The 17,951-nt window shown below is 47.4% G+C and overlaps 1 protein-coding gene across 1 annotated transcript in view; it reads left to right on the forward strand.

Annotated features, from left to right (window-relative positions):
- The first annotated feature begins 3,371 nt into the window (after window positions 1–3,371).
- Window positions 3,372–17,951, forward strand: part of TRABD2A (TraB domain containing 2A) — an 87,235-nt gene continuing 72,655 nt past the window's right edge. Inside the window, exons 1-2 of the mRNA XM_086480001.1 lie at window positions 3,372–3,476; window positions 11,250–11,810. Coding sequence (XP_086336127.1) covers window positions 3,372–3,476; window positions 11,250–11,810 — 666 coding nt within the window. The remainder of the gene's footprint in view (window positions 3,477–11,249; window positions 11,811–17,951) is intronic.

The following is a 17,951-nucleotide window of genomic DNA, read 5'->3' on the forward strand; positions in this document are numbered from 1 at the left end:
ATGTGCGGGAGTTCTGGACTGTGACCTTCTGCAGATCTGTCAGCAGTAACACCCACCTGAGGAGACTTACACCTCTGACAGCCTCTCAACCATTTCCATAGAACTGCTCCTATGGCCTGAGAAACTGACTTAAGTCAAACATCAGCTGACAAAAAAAGAGAAGTAGCTACTTTTTACACACAGCCCAGGTCACTACTTGGCCCTAACTGTAGGCACATCTAAAAGTGTGGGATGTGAATGTAAGCAACTGCCTGTGCATGACAGCTGCTTAAACTGCTGTTTTAAAAGACACGGCTGTGGAGCCTGCCCCTTCAGTTACCTTGAATTAACAAGCAAGAAGACAACTCAGGTCACAGACTCTCTGTGGTCTAAGGCCCTGGTTTGGAAAAGCATTTAAATGCATGCTTCAATGTACCCTTTCTGTGTAATGTACATAAGCACATGCTTAGCCTTAAGCACATGCCGAAGTCCTATTCAAATAATTCTGCAAAGGACTGGTATAAATCCAGCCACTCTACAGACAGAAGTTTATTAAAGAAAAATGTTGGGTTTATCTCTTAGGTTTCTGTTAATAGGCCTAGGACGTGGCTTTCTACTGAAATGTTGCAGTGAAAGTATAAATTACTTTGAAAGTCTCTATAAAACGTTCCCTTTGTCCTTCCTTGTTCCCTACTTTCATTAGCAATTCACCACAAAGAATGCATTTCCCACCAATTCAAAAACAAAGCCAAGCAGGGTCTTAATCTGCATTGCCTGTATGCCTGTAAGCTGCATGTTTCAGAAAGTGTTGTTATGTATTTTGCTACTTTAGAACCAAAAGCAACTAAAAATGGTCACAGAGAAGGTACCTAATCGGTCTGGCAGCACACCTCTGTGCCATGAAAGATTTATTCTTATCCTCCATAGCTTGTTCTATGTATTGTATGAATGCTATCTGGCTTCCACGCCCAGAAATATATATGACCAAATGTGGGTCTGGCTTGCTGCATTCCAAGGCAGGAAATGTTGTTAGTATGTTTTACATCTGGCTGGTAGTAGTGATGTTTGTTTGGAAAAGTTGCTTAACTGCATCTGACTGGTGGACAAACTCACTATTTGAATACTCAGTGACAAATTGCGTTGTTTTTTTTTTTTTGAGGGGTTGATGAAGAAATAAGTCCCATCCTTGCCACTTGCTCTGATAGCTATAAGGATATCTGGAGCACTGGCAAACTGCAGATAGTATTTTCCCCTGCTGTAAAAAAGAAACAATAATTAAAATAGTTAGGGATTCTAACTACTACATATCGCATAAATGCCACATTCTTTTTTAGATAATGCTTTTTGTTCTAAATGGCTGGCATCACCTAAAAAGAGAAGATGCATTTCATATATTACCAGTATCATTCTCCTCATCCAAATCCACACTATTCCAAAATACAGTAATGCACATAACAGAAGGCAAGACGACGAAGGGGTCTGGCTCTGTCTACCTTCTTCTGGGCCAGCTACTTTGCACCACAAAACTAGTCTCTCCTAGCAAAAGTAAAGAATGGCACCTTCATTTTCTTTGAGTTGGTGGGCAGTTTGCCATGGACTCCGAACCAGAATTTAACCTCAGGGACAGAGATTTGGATCTCTGGGATTCAAAAGATGAGTTTAAAAGTAAGAAAAGGGTAAAGCTAAAGAAACAATGACTATCTGAGTCTAAAAAAACCTGAAACTGTTGGTCTGCAGCTTGCCTGTTGCTTTGTGCATGGTATTTTCACGCACACAGCTTCATAAGAAATGGTCAACATTATAAAAAAATTAAAGTAGTCTTTTAAGACCACCTTTGTGCATCCAGTGTACCCAGCCGAGGGGTAGGTCAGGTCCACTAGCTGTTAAAAGAAAGTCAGAAGCATCCCCACTCATCCCAAGAGGACAGTGAGCATAACAGCGACTACTAAACGGTAAAAACACTATTACTGAATGCTGAGAAAAGGTGGAGGAATTCATTGTGGAGAAAGGCCTGCATTAAGAGCAACATCTTATTCTGCTACTTGAACAAGCACATGCTGGTTCATAGAGTGGCATAACTTTTTTTTCCCTTCCTTTAGGCTTCATTTAAGTCTTTTCATTTACAGCTTCAACACATTTTGGCTTCTTCTATGTTTGGAAGTTCTGATTAAAACAACTGGGGATGGTGCAGGATGGAATGTACCATCAATAGCACCTTACACCATGGTGGGCAATGGAGAGTTAGTATTTTAACTTTAAATGTTTTCTTAGCCTAAGACCTAAAAATGCTAACACTTTTGCTATATGTGAGTTACACATGCCATATTAGAATTACCAGGAAGATACTCTTGTGACTATTTCGAGGCTTTTGAAAGTTTATTCTTTCAATTTGCACTGAACTAAAACCTGGCATATTTTTGGCTTTGCTCAATATTTTTAAGACTCTGATTAATAGCAATACGTACTTTTGTGAGGTTTTAAATACTGGTCTCCTCATCAAATATAGCTGAGTTTTACAATCAGAGATGGTGATGCGTTTTTCAGTGCATTTTTGATTTTAAATAGACCACACTGCAAAGCACACTAGACATACAATTTTGGTACAGGCATCCTGAAACAAGACAAGAATGAGTCAAAACAGTTCCTCAACTTGAAGTTGACGGACAATAAAGAGACTTGGGAAGAATTTGTGTTCACTCCAGGAGAGCTGCACGCTGGGCAGAGTCCGGCAGGCAGGGCAGTGGGCAGGCAGGAGCACGGAAGGACAGACAGGCAAGGCAAGGAAAGGCAGGGCAGGGCAGGGCAGGGCAGGGCAGGGCAGGGCAGGGCAGGGCAGGACCCGCTGAGGCACGGGGCAGGCGGGGCGGGGCAGGGGCCGGGCAGGGAGGGGGGCGTCGCGCTCCCTTCGGGCCCCGGGCGCGGCGGGGTCTGCAGAGGCGGGTAACGCGGGCGCCCAACCCCCCAACCCCCCCCCCCCCCCCCCCCCCCCCCACCCCCCCAGGACCAGGCCGGGGCCTCGCCGCTACGCGCGGCGGGGCCGGTGGAACCCCCCCGCTGCCGTCCCACCGCCCGCCCCCGGTGTGGCGGGCCCCGCGCCCTCCCCTTCCTCCCCCCACGCCCCCCCTCCCGGGACGAGACCCTTTAAGAGGAGGGGGCAGTGGCTGGAGGGCTTGGCCAGGGGACGGGGCCGCTCCTGTAGGACTTCAGGATTGGGTCGACCGGCAAAAAAAAAAAGGGAGGGGAGGGAGGAAAAAAAAAAAAGGCGAAAGGGTTGGAATTAAAAACAAAAGAAAAAAAGGGAGGTGTGGAAGCAGCAGGAGAGGAGGGAAAAAAGAAAGAAAAAGAACCGGGAAGCCGTCCCCAAATTGTGCGAAGTGCGGGAGCGAGGTGGGATGGTGCACCCCGGCTGGCTCTGCCTGCTGCAGGGCTCTCTCCTCCTGCTGGCCAGAGCGCGGCAGAGCCACGGCCCCGCCAGCGCCTGCCCGCTCCGCGGAAAGGTAAGCGCCGGTGCGGGGTTTGGCGCGCCGCGTCGCAGCGTCCGCAAGCGCCGGTAGCGCGGGGCCTGCCGCAGCCCGCTGGAGTTGCGCGGGGCGGGGTGGGTGACACGGCGCGGCGGTCCCTTTCCCTTGAGGGGTGGCGGTGAGATGGCGAGGTACGCGGGGCCTCCCCGGCCGCGGCTTAGCCTAGACTACGGCGGGCGCGGGGTGCGGAGCTCGGGCAGCGGCCGCCCGGGCGCGGGTGGCTGGCGGGAGCGGGGCGGGGCGGTGTGCCAGGTGGGACGACTACTGTTGGGTGATGATGGAGGAGGAAGACCCCGGACTGAGCCCCGTCAGGACCTTTTGTCTGCGCTGTGGGGGACGAGCTACGCCGCTCGCGACAAGACGGACTCGCGTCGAGTGACTTGGTGCCAGCAACCCTCGCTGGAGGCAGCCCCCTTACCTTGCTGCTGAACGCCGAGTGCGGTAGAGCAGGTTCGGACCAGTAAACGGCTATTCCCCAAAAGTGGAAACACGGTTGTAAGCAGCATTAGGTTTTGCTTGTCCTCTAACCTTATCAGCCAGGCTGTAGTAACCAGGAGCAGCGTGGGCTGACCTGGCTCAGGTTGCCGATAAGCGCAGCTGAGGGCCCCTACTGCAAGTTAGGGGTGATGTTCTGGCCAGTGTGAAGCTTGTAAGCGGGGTGTCACTTCCATTAAAAGTCACACACTGAGAAAAAGCAGTTCTCGGTGAAGTTTCTGAGATAAACGTTAGCAAAAACCGTTTAGTTTGAAAAACCCTCCTGAACTTAGTGTGTGTTAGTGTTAACAGACCATCCATGCTGTGTGTTGGCATCTGCTTGGACCTGGAAGCAGCCTGACTGGAGGTGCTGTGCTCCTGAGACATTCCTGGGATGTGTGTCTAGCCATTTGTGTCTATCTCCTGCCCCAGGCAGTGTTACTTCCTTCAGCATGGTCCTTAAAGGTGCTGCACTAGGAAGGTGCCAAAGCCACAGCGGGCTCACTTCAGGGTAGGTGTGGGAAAGCTTTGCAACTGTGAAAGTCTGTTTTGTGACCTCTCTTTTACCTGCAGATGCACCTGTATGTAGCCCCTGGTCTAGGAGCTTTGCTGCCTCCAGCTGAGCATGCTGGCCTTCCTGAAGCCGTAGAGGCTGATACCTCCCCCTAGCATTTAGGGCAGTGCTGGTTCCACCATATGCCAAGCTACATGTGCTTCACTTGGAGGTGTCTGCCTGAGCTTGGATTAGACAGAGCTTAACCCTACCTTGGGGGACTGTGCCTTACCAATTTGTTTGTGCCTGGAACCAGTTTTGCAACTGCATTTATAGATGGCCAGCTGCGACACTGCCATAAAGCCAGGTCAAGCTTCTGGTGTGGTGCCCCCTTCCCCTTGAGGGCATGAAGTGTAAGAGGTGCGGGCTGGCGTGAATCTGCTGCAAGGAACAAGTAGAGCAAGTAGAAGGAAGGGGACAGCCCCTGACAGCATGAGCAGCAAAAGTCTTACTGATTTGGTGGGACCCTCAAGGATTTTTGCACAGGAGGCATTGACTGGACTTCTACCAGTTACGATCAAAACTGGAGGTGAAATGTGTTAATGGTATCTCGTTATCTGCTGATTACTCTGTCATTAAAATGTAAGACCACCTGTAGTTCTGGTATTGGCAGACTGTTTCCCAGGGTCCTTAGGACAGTGGTGGTAACCACACTGTCTAGGAATTGCAGCCTCTGCCTTATTTGCAAAGCTGTTGAGTGTATCCTTATGAATATTTACACCAACCCTTTGGGAAAAAATATTGCTCCTTGTCCCTGCATCATCAGGGGAGGCTTTTTTGTTTGTTTTTATCCTGATTCTTTATGGGTTCCCTTTTCTTGCCTCTCTAGATTACAGGTATACCTTTCTTCTTTTTGTCAGGTGGCCTAAAGCTTCTGTCATGAAAGAAATACATGCATCAGTTCCTGAAAGAGAGAAGCTGCTATTTTAAGGAATGAACATACAATACTTTAGAGAGTTTTCTCATCATTACTCTAAATTATAGTTAAAGCTGCAACCAATAATGTGCCTATCATTCTTTTTTTTTTAGTGGGAAAAAAGAAAGGCTTTTTGAAAACAGTTCATCTAAAATATGCTGGAATCCTTTGGGTTATATTCCAGTTACTAAGTAATGTGGTCTGCTGGTGCTTTCTTTTTGCTTAACATTGGTGTGTACTGGTAAATTTAAAGACAAAATGCAGGGATTAAAGCAGAATGCTTGAAGCTGGTTAGTACTTTATGATGCATTGTTCCTGGTAGGAGGGCAATTAATTTAAGTGGCTACTTTTCCTCATATATGCACTTCAGCAGAACAAGTAATCTGTCTGTTCTCAAGCCTTTGCTTTTTAGTTAAAAAATTGATTTTTATTTTTCATTTCTGGCAAATGGAGACTGAAATTATGTTCTTTTAATAGTTGTAGCCAGTGCAGTGTTTATCCCCAGGCAAGTTCTGCTTTACAGTCAAGCTGAATTTGAGAGTGTCAGTAATGCAAGTGGGCAAAAGCTCAAGGGAATGACTATTAAAAATGTGCCTGTCCTTTCTGTGTGCATTACCATAGGTGCATGGTGCACTTTATGTGATGAGTAAAGGCACAATCTTCAATTAAGTATAAACGAACATGACAAGATAAGACACCGGGATAGATAAGAGGGAGGGAGAAAGCCATATAAGGAGAGTTATAGGGCTGCCTGCTTGGGTGAGGTATTGCATGTGATGTGCTCTGTATTCTGTAGCAAGCAAAAAAAAAAATTAACAGAATACTGTGCATTGAGAAACAGTGCAATCCTGGGTTGAGGTTTGGAAGATGTGGCTGTGGGAGCAGGTGGTGAGTATGAGAGTTAGGGGTCTTGAAAGATGCTGAAGCCACAGAGGGCACCTACCTGCATAGCAACTTGCACACTTTGTGCTGGAAAATTTGTTGTCTACATAGATGAGATGGACAGAAGATGGAAGGAAGCAGAAGCAATGTAGATGGAAGCATCAGTGTAAGGTGTAAGCAGGTGTAAGTTTGCTATGTCTGGAGTTCACATCCAATTTCTTAGTCTTTGGACAGCAGTTTTCCTTCCCCTCTGAGCCTCTGCCCTCCTATCACCGCAGACTTCCCTGTTGAATTTTTTTGGTTTTTTTTTTTAAACTCCCATGCTCTTCTAGACGTTCAGAGTGCTGACAGTAGCTGCATTGTTTGTTTCTCCTGGTTTTTGCTGCATTATTTTCTGGATGTTTACTGTAATTTTACACTTGACAGTCAATGCATTATTTAGCCCAATTTGAGCTAGTTTCTCAGAAGAAAGATGTCTCTGATCCTCTTTGGCACCACTTTTCCAGCAGAATCATTGCTGCCTCACCTGAAATGATGCATGATGTCTGATAAATGCAGTAGTATTTGTGTATTTGAGGACTACAGATTGCACCCTGTGGTGGACCTGTAAATACTGCTGGAAAAGCAAGCTGCTGTTAAAATGAACAGGATCTGAGCCTTGGGGTTTTTTAAAGTATTAAAAGAAGAAACCTATTGGAAAGATGATGAAAGTACCTCTTGGTTGGAGCCTTTGTTCTGCTGAAGCAGACAGGAGGAGGGCAGGAGGTCATGGGAGTTCCCAGTGCCACCTGTGGATAACCAGCTATGTGATTAGAGGGCAGGTGTTGGGATATGGGACTAGCATCCTTTAGTTTCCGCTACTGATCTGCAATACATCACTTTTCTCCTTTTCTTAAATGTTTTTTTGGTTTTGCCTAGACCCTTCCTCAGCTGCTGAGGTAAAACCCTTGATATACATCATGGTTTTCCAGGATTTCTGCAATGTCTGACACTGTTATCCCCTCATTTTGGGGAAGTGTTCTCTGGTCTTATGTGCCCCCACTGCATCTCATAGCAGGCAGTGGTGTTTGTCCCCTGTGCAGCCCTGGTTGGGAAGGGAGGCTTTCCCAGCCTCATGTTAGGGAATCCCACAGGTCCCAGTGTGTTGTCTGTGTGACAGTGTCAGCTTAAGCAGCTCCTTCTTCTCCCTCATTCCACTGCTGTCTGGGGAAAAGCCTTTCTCTCTCTCTTTTTTTTTTTTTTTTTTTTTTTTCCCCAAGCAATTTTTTGGCTGGCCTTATATCCTGAATCAGTTCACAGCCAGATGTTTTTCATGTGGGGAGGTTGGGTAGGGGAGAAGGCACAGTGCCATAGTGCTAAGTGTTCAGAAATACCTTGATCTGGGACTATGTAGTGGGGGGTTAAACTTGAGGCTCAGAGGAGATGTGGTATGGCTAGTGTGAGGCTGCCTCAGATCTTGGTGTGGCAGCAAATTGGGAGGCCTGTATTCTCATGTGGGACTGCTGCTCTCTTCCTTTGGCTGCCTCTCCATTTTTTCCTCTTGCTCCTGGTTTTTCCCATCATGAGTAGTGCATTGAGTACCACCCATAAACTGGACAGTGGAGGCAGAAATACGCATGTTGGTCTATATGTGAACCTGACTTTTTGTTACGGTGCTGAAGGTGAAATTACCACCCAGCTCTCTTAAGCCTCCAGGACATAACTTTGACTGCAATTTATGCTGGTTTTAAAGGACCTGTTTCTAATGGAAGAGTTGTATAGAAGGATCCTACTGCAAAGGAAAATTGCATTGTAGCATCTTTATCTACTACATGGTCTCAGGGAACTGAAGTGAGAGAGAGGCATTGCCAGCGACAGTGTATACTGCGATGCTGAACAAGCCTCGGCACTGCTGTGCTATCTCACAGCCACCTAGAGCATTGTTTAATGGCTCCCATTTTATGGTCTTGGGGAGAGATTAAGCCCTTGCTTTTCTCTCTTAGAAGCTGCAGTGAAACATGCGTGAGCTCCAGGCAGTGCACAGGGACATGAGAGTGCCAGAAGGTACAGCAGGGGAAGCACAGACCTGCTGAGGCACACAAGGACTTTGCCCGATCTCTTATCACACAAAGCAGTAGCAGGCTGTTTGCAAGGGTCTGATGTGGAGGCAGAGCAGTCCTGGGACTCCAGTCTCCACCTCCTGAGGGAAAAGTAGATACCAAAGGAATGTGAGGCACTAGCAAGTCCCGAGCGGCTGTAATGCCACCTTTTGGAGGGAAAGTGAGCTTTGTGAGCTTCTGTTGTAGCATTGTGTGGTGATGATACCCAACTGCTGGTGCCTGGAAACTGGCTCTGCAGGGTCTGGGAAGGTTTCCCATCAATGGTGGGAAACTGAGGCCTGTTCTCTGACCCCTGGCTCCAAGCAGTTCTGAGAAGGGAGGTCTGTATGGTGCTTGGGGTGGGTTGCCAAGTTCATGACTGCTCCAGTTGGAGTGGAAGTGCTAGATAGAAGTGTCCAGCTGCTCTACTTTGTAAGGTCTCAGTCTCTAGGATTGTGTGAGAAGTTTTGCTAGGTCTCAGTTTGCTTTCTTATGCCTGTGCTGCAGGCTCTTTAAAGGAAGACTATATTTACTCTGTGCCTGAAGACCTGTGTGATTTCATCAGTGATACCACTAATAACTACCAGTATTGCTCTGCTTTCAGCATTCAATTGTGAAAGCCAGGGGGATGTGCAGAGCAAAAAATGTGGTAGTGCCATGCCAAACACCTTTCTAGCTGAGCTGTGTGCAGTGGTTTAGAGCAGTGCTGATGATCTGTGTTAGAGCCTGATACCATTCATCTGAGTCTGAGCCTTCTCGCTGGGTTTATTCAGGAGCTGAAATGAAGTTTTAAGCTGGCTGGTGACCACTTGTTCCTTATGATTCCTTGCAGTCATGGCTGTTCTTGTGCACTGCTGTGTACATGATCAGACTTGTATGAAGTGAAGGAGTTTTGGCCTCCCAGACTCGTGTCAGTCCCAGGTGCCTTTTCTGTCTCTTTGCTTGCTTATAGACAGAAAGCAGCACTTCTGGTCCTCCCTCTTTGCTGGCTGACAACAGCTTCCGGTTAATTTCTCACCACAGCAGTGTGTCCTTCGATTTTTCCCTCCTGACTACTGACAGGAGGGAACCCTGTGTTGTTTTCCTTCTTGTTTTACTTTGCATATTCGTTTTCCTATGTTCTTCATGGGTATATAACAGATTTGTACTCACCTGTCGCCCTGTATCTTCTTGACCTCTTGTCGCTGCAGCATGTTTGTTCTCACTTCTTCCCATGGTCTTCAGGAGAGTTTTTATGGTCTGTAATTCAGGAGTGCATTTCAGGACTGTCCTATAGGATCCGTAGTTGGAGCATGGTGTTGCCAAGGTCTGAGGTATCCTTCAGACTCCTGATGTGCTGCAGAAGTGTCCAGAGAGCACTTTGGAGTATGGTTGGCTTGTCGGTCCATGCTGGTAAGCTGGACTGGTGGTAGCACTTTGCTGGAGTGCTGCCTGATCTGTGGTCTGAGTTTGATGTAGAGAGCTGCTGGAGAAGGTTTTCTGGAATGAGCCATTGCAGGTTAACCTTTCTGACCCTGGGTCTTCAATGTTAGAAATCATTGCAATGTGCTTCCAATGAATTCCTCTAAGCAGGCTGTTCTACATTTGGCAGTCACACAGGCTTCTTAGATCAGCACACATGCACACTTAGCCTCAGAGCTGAGGTTAGAGTTATCAGCTGGTTGAGGGCTGACTAGGTGTTTGAGGGCATTTGAAAGTCTGTCTTCTTACTTACACATGCAAAAGCTACCTCTTCCTGTCTGCACAGCCAGATAGAAGATATTTGTGTCCATCTTCCAATAAGTACCACTGCACTAGTGGGTTGCATGCTGTAGGTAATGGAGGTCATGCCTGCTGCTGGTGTAAAGTGACTTGACAGATTCCAAGCAGAATCCATGTTGCCCCATCTGCTGTTCTGTGCTGCGGGATTTCTTAGGGCTTGAGAACAGCCCACTACTCTGGTATTCCTGGGGATGCTGAGGCATATTTTGCAGCAGAACAAATTTAAAATCTGATTCTGACTTCCTGCTGGCTGTGGTTTTTGGGAGACTTTAAAAGCTAATCTAAAGAAAGAAACTTTTTCCTTTTCTGTGTTTAAAATAATATGCCCTGGAACCACAAGCCAAGTTCGGCCTACAGAATTTCTTCCCTTATTTTCCAAGGTGTAGCACGTGCTTCTCTGCTGCTTAAGAAAGAGAACTGGGCTGTGAGGTGTCTTGTCTGTGTGTCTGTCTGGCATGTGCTACATCCCTGTAAAACTGTATTTCTACCTGCTCCAGCAAGTCTGCTTGCCAGCTTTGTTATCTGTTACTTGTTTATTTGGTGTCTCAAGAGCAAAAAGTTCTCCCAAGATGCTGTGGCACCCTGTAAGAGTCACAGCAGTGCCTTTGATGAAAGGTGCCTTGCTGTGCTGAAGTGAAAGGTATCAAGGTGAAAGTGATTGAAACCCTGCTGTCCTGCTTTGCTTCAGCAAGGTGATGCCCACTTTTGGCTAGATAAAAGGTGGAAGTTGGATAAGCGTCTTGCCTGGAGCATGACCTACCTGGGCTGTGCTCTGCTGCTGGTTTTGGCAGACACCTGGGTAGTGAGCTGGGTGGTGTTACTGTTGAGAAGAAAAAGGAGAAAAGCCAAAGCCTATCTTCTTGTGTTTTGAGTTAATGAAAACTGAGTATTGACCTCAAGACCTGAGAAAAAGGATGGTCTAAGAGGACTCTGTGTGAGCAAAGCCATTTTAGGAAAAGTCTGTGCTGGCAAACTGCTGAGCCAGGTGACCTGCTGGCTTGGCACCATGTTTTCCTTAAGGCCTGTGCTGCAGTGGCCCAGCGTAAATGTCTGTACTTACTCAGCTGTGTCTCCCTCTCCCCCAGCAAAATGAGCTGAACTCTTTCCTGTGGACCATCAAGAGAGATCCCCCGTCTTACTTTTTTGGCACCATCCATGTACCATATACACGTGTCTGGGATTTCATTCCAGAGAACTCCAAGAAGGCCTTCCAGCAGAGCCACATCGTGTACTTTGAGCTGGATCTCACTGACCCTTACACCATCTCAGCTCTCACCAGCTGCCAGCTCCTGCCACAGGGGGAGAACCTCCAGGATGTGCTGCCTCACGACATCTACCATCGGCTCAAGCGGCACCTGGAGTATGTCAAGCTCATGATGCCATCCTGGATGACTCCAGACCAGCGGGGCAAAGGGCTGTATGCAGACTACCTTTTCAATGCCATTGCTGGCAACTGGGAGCGGAAGAGGCCAGTATGGGTGATGCTGATGGTGAACTCCTTGACAGAGGTAGACATCAAGTCACGAGGCGTGCCCGTCCTGGATCTGTACCTGGCCCAGGAAGCGGAGCGGCTAAGGAAGCAAACGGGTGCTGTGGAGAAAGTAGAGGAGCAGTGCCACCCGCTCAATGGGCTGAACTTCTCCCAGGTGAGATGAGTGGTGCGCAGGGTGCCAGGCTGGCTGCTTGGGTGGGTATTGCAGCATCAAGAGCGCAGGCTGGGGCGTGGGGTAAGTGCTCTCTACTCAGAGACTTGCATTTGCTCCCTGCAGCCCCTGCCTTTGCCTGTGTCCTCAGGAGAGTTTGCTAGCTGTAGGAGTACAGGCTGTGTCCTGAATTGGTTTAGACCTGGCCTGGGGAGGTCCTTGTCCTCTTCCCTGGGCAGCATTGACACACTGAACCTTTGGGCGTTTGCTCTCTGTCCCTGACTGGGCTGCCCTGTGGGACCCCACGGCAGGGTGGGGCTCTGTGTCTAAACTTGCTTTTATAATGGCTAGTTAAAAAGAAAGGTGTGATCACTTGGGGGAAGCACAGGTACTGTGGGTAAAACTGAGAAGTAAGTGCTGTTTGGAAAAGTATCCCAGTGGACCTCTCGGTGCCCTCAGAAATAGAGGCCCATCCTCTGCATTGGGAAAAGTGTTTTTGTTTGGGGTTTGGTTTTTTTTTTCCTTCCTTTGAGACTGGCTGAGGATCAGCACAGCACAGCTTCCTGCAGGGAGCTTCACAGGCTAGTGCAGGCCCTTGTGCAAGTGCCTTTGTGTTTGCAAACCAGCTGGAGTTTGTTGCTGTTGTTCCTGCAGTGTCACAGCAGGCAAGTAGAACAACTTCTGTGTTGTCCCTGTGTTGGAAGGGGAAGTCATGGGCTTTCCTCTCTGAACTAAATACACCAGGGAGCAGCTGTCTCTACCTGCCTGGTGGGATGACAAGTAGGCATAAGATTGCTCTCTGGCCTTGGGTATCTTTGCTGCAGGGAGGTGCTAGTTTGGAGAGAGGAAGTGGCATTTGCTTAGGAATAGGTGAGACCACCTGCTGTTGTAGCATGCTCTGGTAGCCCAAGGTGGGAGAGCCTTTGGCCACAAGGCTGGGGAGTTTCAACTGATGCCTGGCCCTTTCCCCTGCATCCTGAAGCCTGTCCTGTCACTGATGCAGAGTTTCCCATGCTGGAAGAGACGGAGCAGAAGGGGAGGTGCTGCCCAGCAAGGACAGGGACAGTAGTTCTGGGCAGATGTCAGAAGTGCTGCTACACTGGCCAATCTTGGCAGGGCACCATGGTGCAGAGAATAGCATGGTGGCCCAGGATTCATTACTTGTGCAGTCCTTAACTGCAGGCAGGGCATCTGCACTTCTCTCTTTCCTTGTTTGGAGCTGGGTACCCTCATTTACATCTCCAGTCTTTTGCTTAACAGTGCTTTGAATCCTTGTGCTGGTGCTGTTTGCTCACAGCCACCGTGGGAATTGGCTGGGAGGTCCCACCTCCTCCACTTCTCATCTAGTTGAGGCTTTATTAACATTGACAGTGTTTTTCTTTTTCTGACATGCGTCTCTGGTTTAGTATGATAGTAGGGAAGGGGTGGGGACCAAGTGCTTTCTCCACTTGCTTGTAAGAAAGTGGTAGGAAGGCTGAGAAGTGTCCCTATTAAGCTCGTGAAACTGTTGACACTGTAGGCCTTCAGACAGCTTTCTTTGAAGAGTGGCTGTTGCTCTGCAGTTTTGCAGGTGAACTGGGAAGCTGCATGGGTTGGGGACATGGAGATGCAACATCCAGAGTTGCCTAACCTGGTGACATTTATTGTGAGAGACCAGCTGTGGGGGTCAGGGTAACCAGAACTGCAGGAAAAACAGTGCTAGATGGGAAAATCGCAGCCTGTAATACCCCACGGTACCCCACGGTGGGTGGAGATGTGCATGCCTATCATGCAAGCTGCGGCTCCTCCTGCAGCTGCTCACTTCTAGGGGAAGGGAGCATGCCGTCCATTGTGGGAGCAGGTCTAGAGCAGCTACTGCACTGCAAATTCACACCCTCACTTCTGCCCACTACTAGATTTCTAGTATAGGCAACTTGAGGAAAAGGAGAACCGGAGGCAGATGATTTTTATGTTTCTAAGCCCATTTTGTGGTTGTTTCAGAACCTGACTTACGAACTGTCATGGTTGGTAATTCGGTACATTTTTGATTTCCTCTCAGTTTGCTCAGGCAGTTCAATTAATTATGTGTTTAATATAAACCCAACAAAGACTTTGAAATAGGCTCTTTGAAAATTGTTTTCTTTGGAATTGTGCTGCTGTCTGGGAACCCCCAGTATCAGACTGTTTCTGTGTCTGCCGTTCAAGTGAGTGAACACACAGGGACAACTTACAAAGCTCTGCTGGGGAAAATGGGGACACAAAAGCATAAGAAATGGTATAATCCTGTGCAAGAAATGCTTTGCTTTTTTTTTTTTTTTGTTGCAGCAGTGTCACAGAGGGATAATTTACTTTGTAAAGGAGCAAGTTTGGTGCTCTCCGTTTGTTTCTGCATAGAGTTTGCTCCTTCTTTCACTTAATGACATGGTTGTACTATGAGGTGAGGAGGACTCCCAGGCTGCTTACAAGCCATACGTAGTTAGTAGCTAGGTCCCTGTTTTGATCCATACTATTGGACAAGGCCTGGTTGGTATGGGTATGTTATTGCAGGTGAAGGTCTGGAACAGTTTGATTGTCTCTATGGAGTTGCACAATGCTTAATAACTGCAAAGTGCAGACAAACTCAAGCTAGAGACTTCTTTCTTCTCCTTGTGAGGAGATAGAGGAAAAAAAATAAACAAAAACCTGCACACATACAACACTGTCTGTCATGGGGCTCTTTTTCTTTGGCTGTATTTGTTCCAGTTTCCTCTTTATCTTTTGTTTTATGACTCTTAATTTACCTGCCAGATCTCTCTGTTCTTGCTCAACTCACGTTGCCTGCCCACATAGCCAGGCCATAAATGTATCATTTCTATATTGTACACAATGATGTGTACACCAGATTGTACTTCACTGTCTGCTCAGTCCTCTTGTTCCAAGATCTATGCAACTTTAGGGAGTAGGAAAAGAATAGTCTGTCTCCATACCAGAGTCAGAGTGTTTATTTTCCTGTTTCATGCTGTTTCTATCCTAGTTTGTCTTAAAGACTTTTTTCTCCTACCACACCTTCTTTCATGGGTAGTGCCTGTTTTGTTGCGATACCCTGTTAACGATGCAGGTCTCATTATCCTAGCAGCATCCTTCTAGAAGATAAAAGGCTTTGTAGCTATACGTTATCTGCCACTGATGACTTCCAGCACTGGAGTCAGTCCCTCAGACTTCCCAACTGTTCATTTCAAATTTTGCATGTGCTTACATGTTTGCTGGATTGGGGGCATTTATGCCTCAGCCTAAACCTGGTGCAGCTTTTCTGTTGGCTGCAGCGGTAGTATTATGAACATCAGTTTGGTATTGGCTCAGAAAATGAGCTGGCCTTGGCCTGTACTGTGCCATGCACTTGTAAATGGGCTGTGCTTTGGCATGCTCATGTGGTGTCCAGGCTGTGTTTCTCACAGACTGGTTTGAGCTTTAACACAAGAAGTTTGGACTGGTATCTACCCTTTGCGTGGACCGAGACTTAAGCATGTAAACACCGTCCAGCCATCACTTCCTAGCCAAAACCCTGGCCAGTTTGGCTTCTCCAAGCTTGGGACACTTGATGGAAGACTCTACCTGTTAGCTGTTCTTGATTTGAGAATTGTTTTGCCCACATGGCTTTCCTGTGTCTTGCACTTTGTTCCTACCTGAGCATCTGAATACATGGCTGCATCTTCAAAAGTAGTCTTCAAAGCTGCTTGGGTGGCAATAGAAAGCAGGGAGCCACTAAGGACTGACTACTCCTGAAATACTGGCTCCAGCTCTGGGACTGAGCTTTCAAGTGAAAGTTTTTTGCTTCTTTCAGCCACTTCCTCATACAGTGAGTTGCAGATGGAGAATGAAGCAAAGGCTTCTAGGACTGATCATTTCATGTTAATTAGGACACTAATTGTTCATGTTTCTACTCAAAGAGCAACCTCTGCAAGCAACAAAGTGCTTGAGAGATTCCTGTTTTTCTCTAAAGAAGAGAGTTCCCAGCTCTTTGAAGTTCTGGACCACAAACAGGTGACTGAGAGTCTGTGAGAGCTGTAGACTCCTGCTTAGAAAATACAATCGTCTTGATGTAACAACATAATAATTTTTCTTGCTTTGTCTATGTACCCACTTGGGTAAAAGGGCCACCCTTAATAGCTCCTAGTATAAAACTCTAATTTAGGAGCAGTCCACATCTATGGGGAAAGTAGGAAGGCAAGACACCACTGCCTTGTTACGTGTGGAGGGGGGCTGTTTGTTGTTTTGGGGTTTTTTCCCCTTCTAAGGAAGTGAGTGAATCAGCAGTGATGGCTTGAAACTAAGCCCCAAAGATACGAAGTGAAATTGGAGAGAATTGTGCTGGTCTCCTCATTTGAAACAAAGGGCTTTTTTGCTAAATTGAGTTGATCAGTTATAGTGTTTGTCTTTAATCTCTGGAGTGATGAGGTCAGTTCTGGCAGTGTTTCTATTCACAAGACCTTGGATCAGGTTCACCTTTGACAACATCAGTAACAGGGAACTTCAGAGAAAGAAAGAGCAAGGAGAGGCACATGATGGGAGCTCTGCAAGGAGTAGTTTGGATCTAAACTTGGAGCAAAGCAAAGAGCAGTTGCTTGAGGAAAGAGCTAACATAGGAGCAGAGCTCTCGCAGCTGAACAAGTTGGACGGGACATTACTTGCGGTAACATGATTGCATCTTCTGCCCTGAGGATGTAACTTCAAGGTTTATGTGTCAGGAACAGCCCTCCCTTCTCAGGTGATGGGAACATCAGGGTATTCTGCACGTGAACTGGAGCTGAAACAACTGAATTGATTCTATTTGCATCTTTGGCTGCTGGAGTCTGTGACCTAGATTTGTTTTTGTTTTCAGTTTGTGTGTAGACACACCTGCAGCCCTCCATGTCTAGACATCAGGAATAGGGAATGGACTGTCTGGTGGGAACCAAAATAGCTAAGGCTTCACATTTCTATTGTCATAATTAAAGTTTAATTAAGATCTTATTAACTACCTGGGGAGTTCAGGGTTCTTCCCTCAGTCAGAGTAAAAGGGGAATTCGGTTGCTGATCTGCTGTCTCTGCATTCAGAAGGGTGGAGACATTTCAAGCAGCCTGGACTCTGCGGTAAGACTTTGAAATCCCAAACTCCAAATTTTGCTGTGGCACTGGTTTGCACTGGTCACATGTGCCATGATAAGCTCCTTGCATTTGCATTCTGTGTGCCTGTCAACTAGCTGAATTTTCCCCTTAAAAAGACCTTTTGCTCAGCATGTTACACAGCAGAAACAGAAGATGTGAGGCAGTAAAAGTGGCTTCATCTCTCCTTGCAACTCCCACAGATGGCCCCTTGCCTGTGACTGGCTGCCAGTGTTACAATGTGAGCATACCAATACATTTCCCTCTTTACCCAGCTAGCGAGGGCTGGGTGATGGATTGTGTACATTGCTCTGAGAGCGCTTGTGACTGCATTATCCTGCTCTCCTCTGATAAGTCAGCGCTAGGGTGATGGGCTTGTTGGCAGACACACTCTGTGACACTTGAGATCCTCTAGTGTTTGGTGAAAGTACTGTTGCTGCAGAGGAGCATAGCCCTGACAGAGGCCTGGGAGGTGTCCTGGGCATTGGAGGCCACTCAAGAGGGCACACAGAAGCTCTGGGCTGGATGCTTTTTAGAGTACCTTAACCAACAGTGAGGAGCATGGAGCAGGGAGGGCATGTGGGCTCGGCTTATTCAGCTGATCTGGCTGTGGGGTGCCTCTGCTAAGGTTTGGTCTGCACATTCTCGGGTCTTGGTGCAGAATTATGGTGATCAGTCACAGTGGCCTGACACTGTGGCTCATCTGACACCTGATCATGAGGGCTCATTACTTGTTGGCTGTTACTAAACCTGAAGAGCAATGGAACTGTAGCTGCCAGCTTTTACTCTGAACAGCAAGGTTGCAACTGGCCTAGACACCCTACAGGCACATACCTGCGGTGTTGTGGAAGACCACTTCTTTTCCAGTCTAAGAACTGGACTGCACTGCTGTCACCCTCCTGTCCAGCAGCTGTAGGACAATTCCTTTTTGGCCTAGACTGGGTTGCCAGGTCAATGGGTGTCCCGCTTGGCTCCTGCATCCCAGTGACAGGGTTTCTGTCCCATGGCAGTGGTTGCAAAGACTGATTCTGTTTAATGTTGTTT

This window comes from Leptosomus discolor, chromosome Z, assembly GCF_034619465.1.
Source record: "Leptosomus discolor isolate bLepDis1 chromosome Z, bLepDis1.hap2, whole genome shotgun sequence".
In the NCBI taxonomy this organism is placed as follows: Eukaryota; Metazoa; Chordata; class Aves; order Leptosomiformes; family Leptosomidae; genus Leptosomus; species Leptosomus discolor.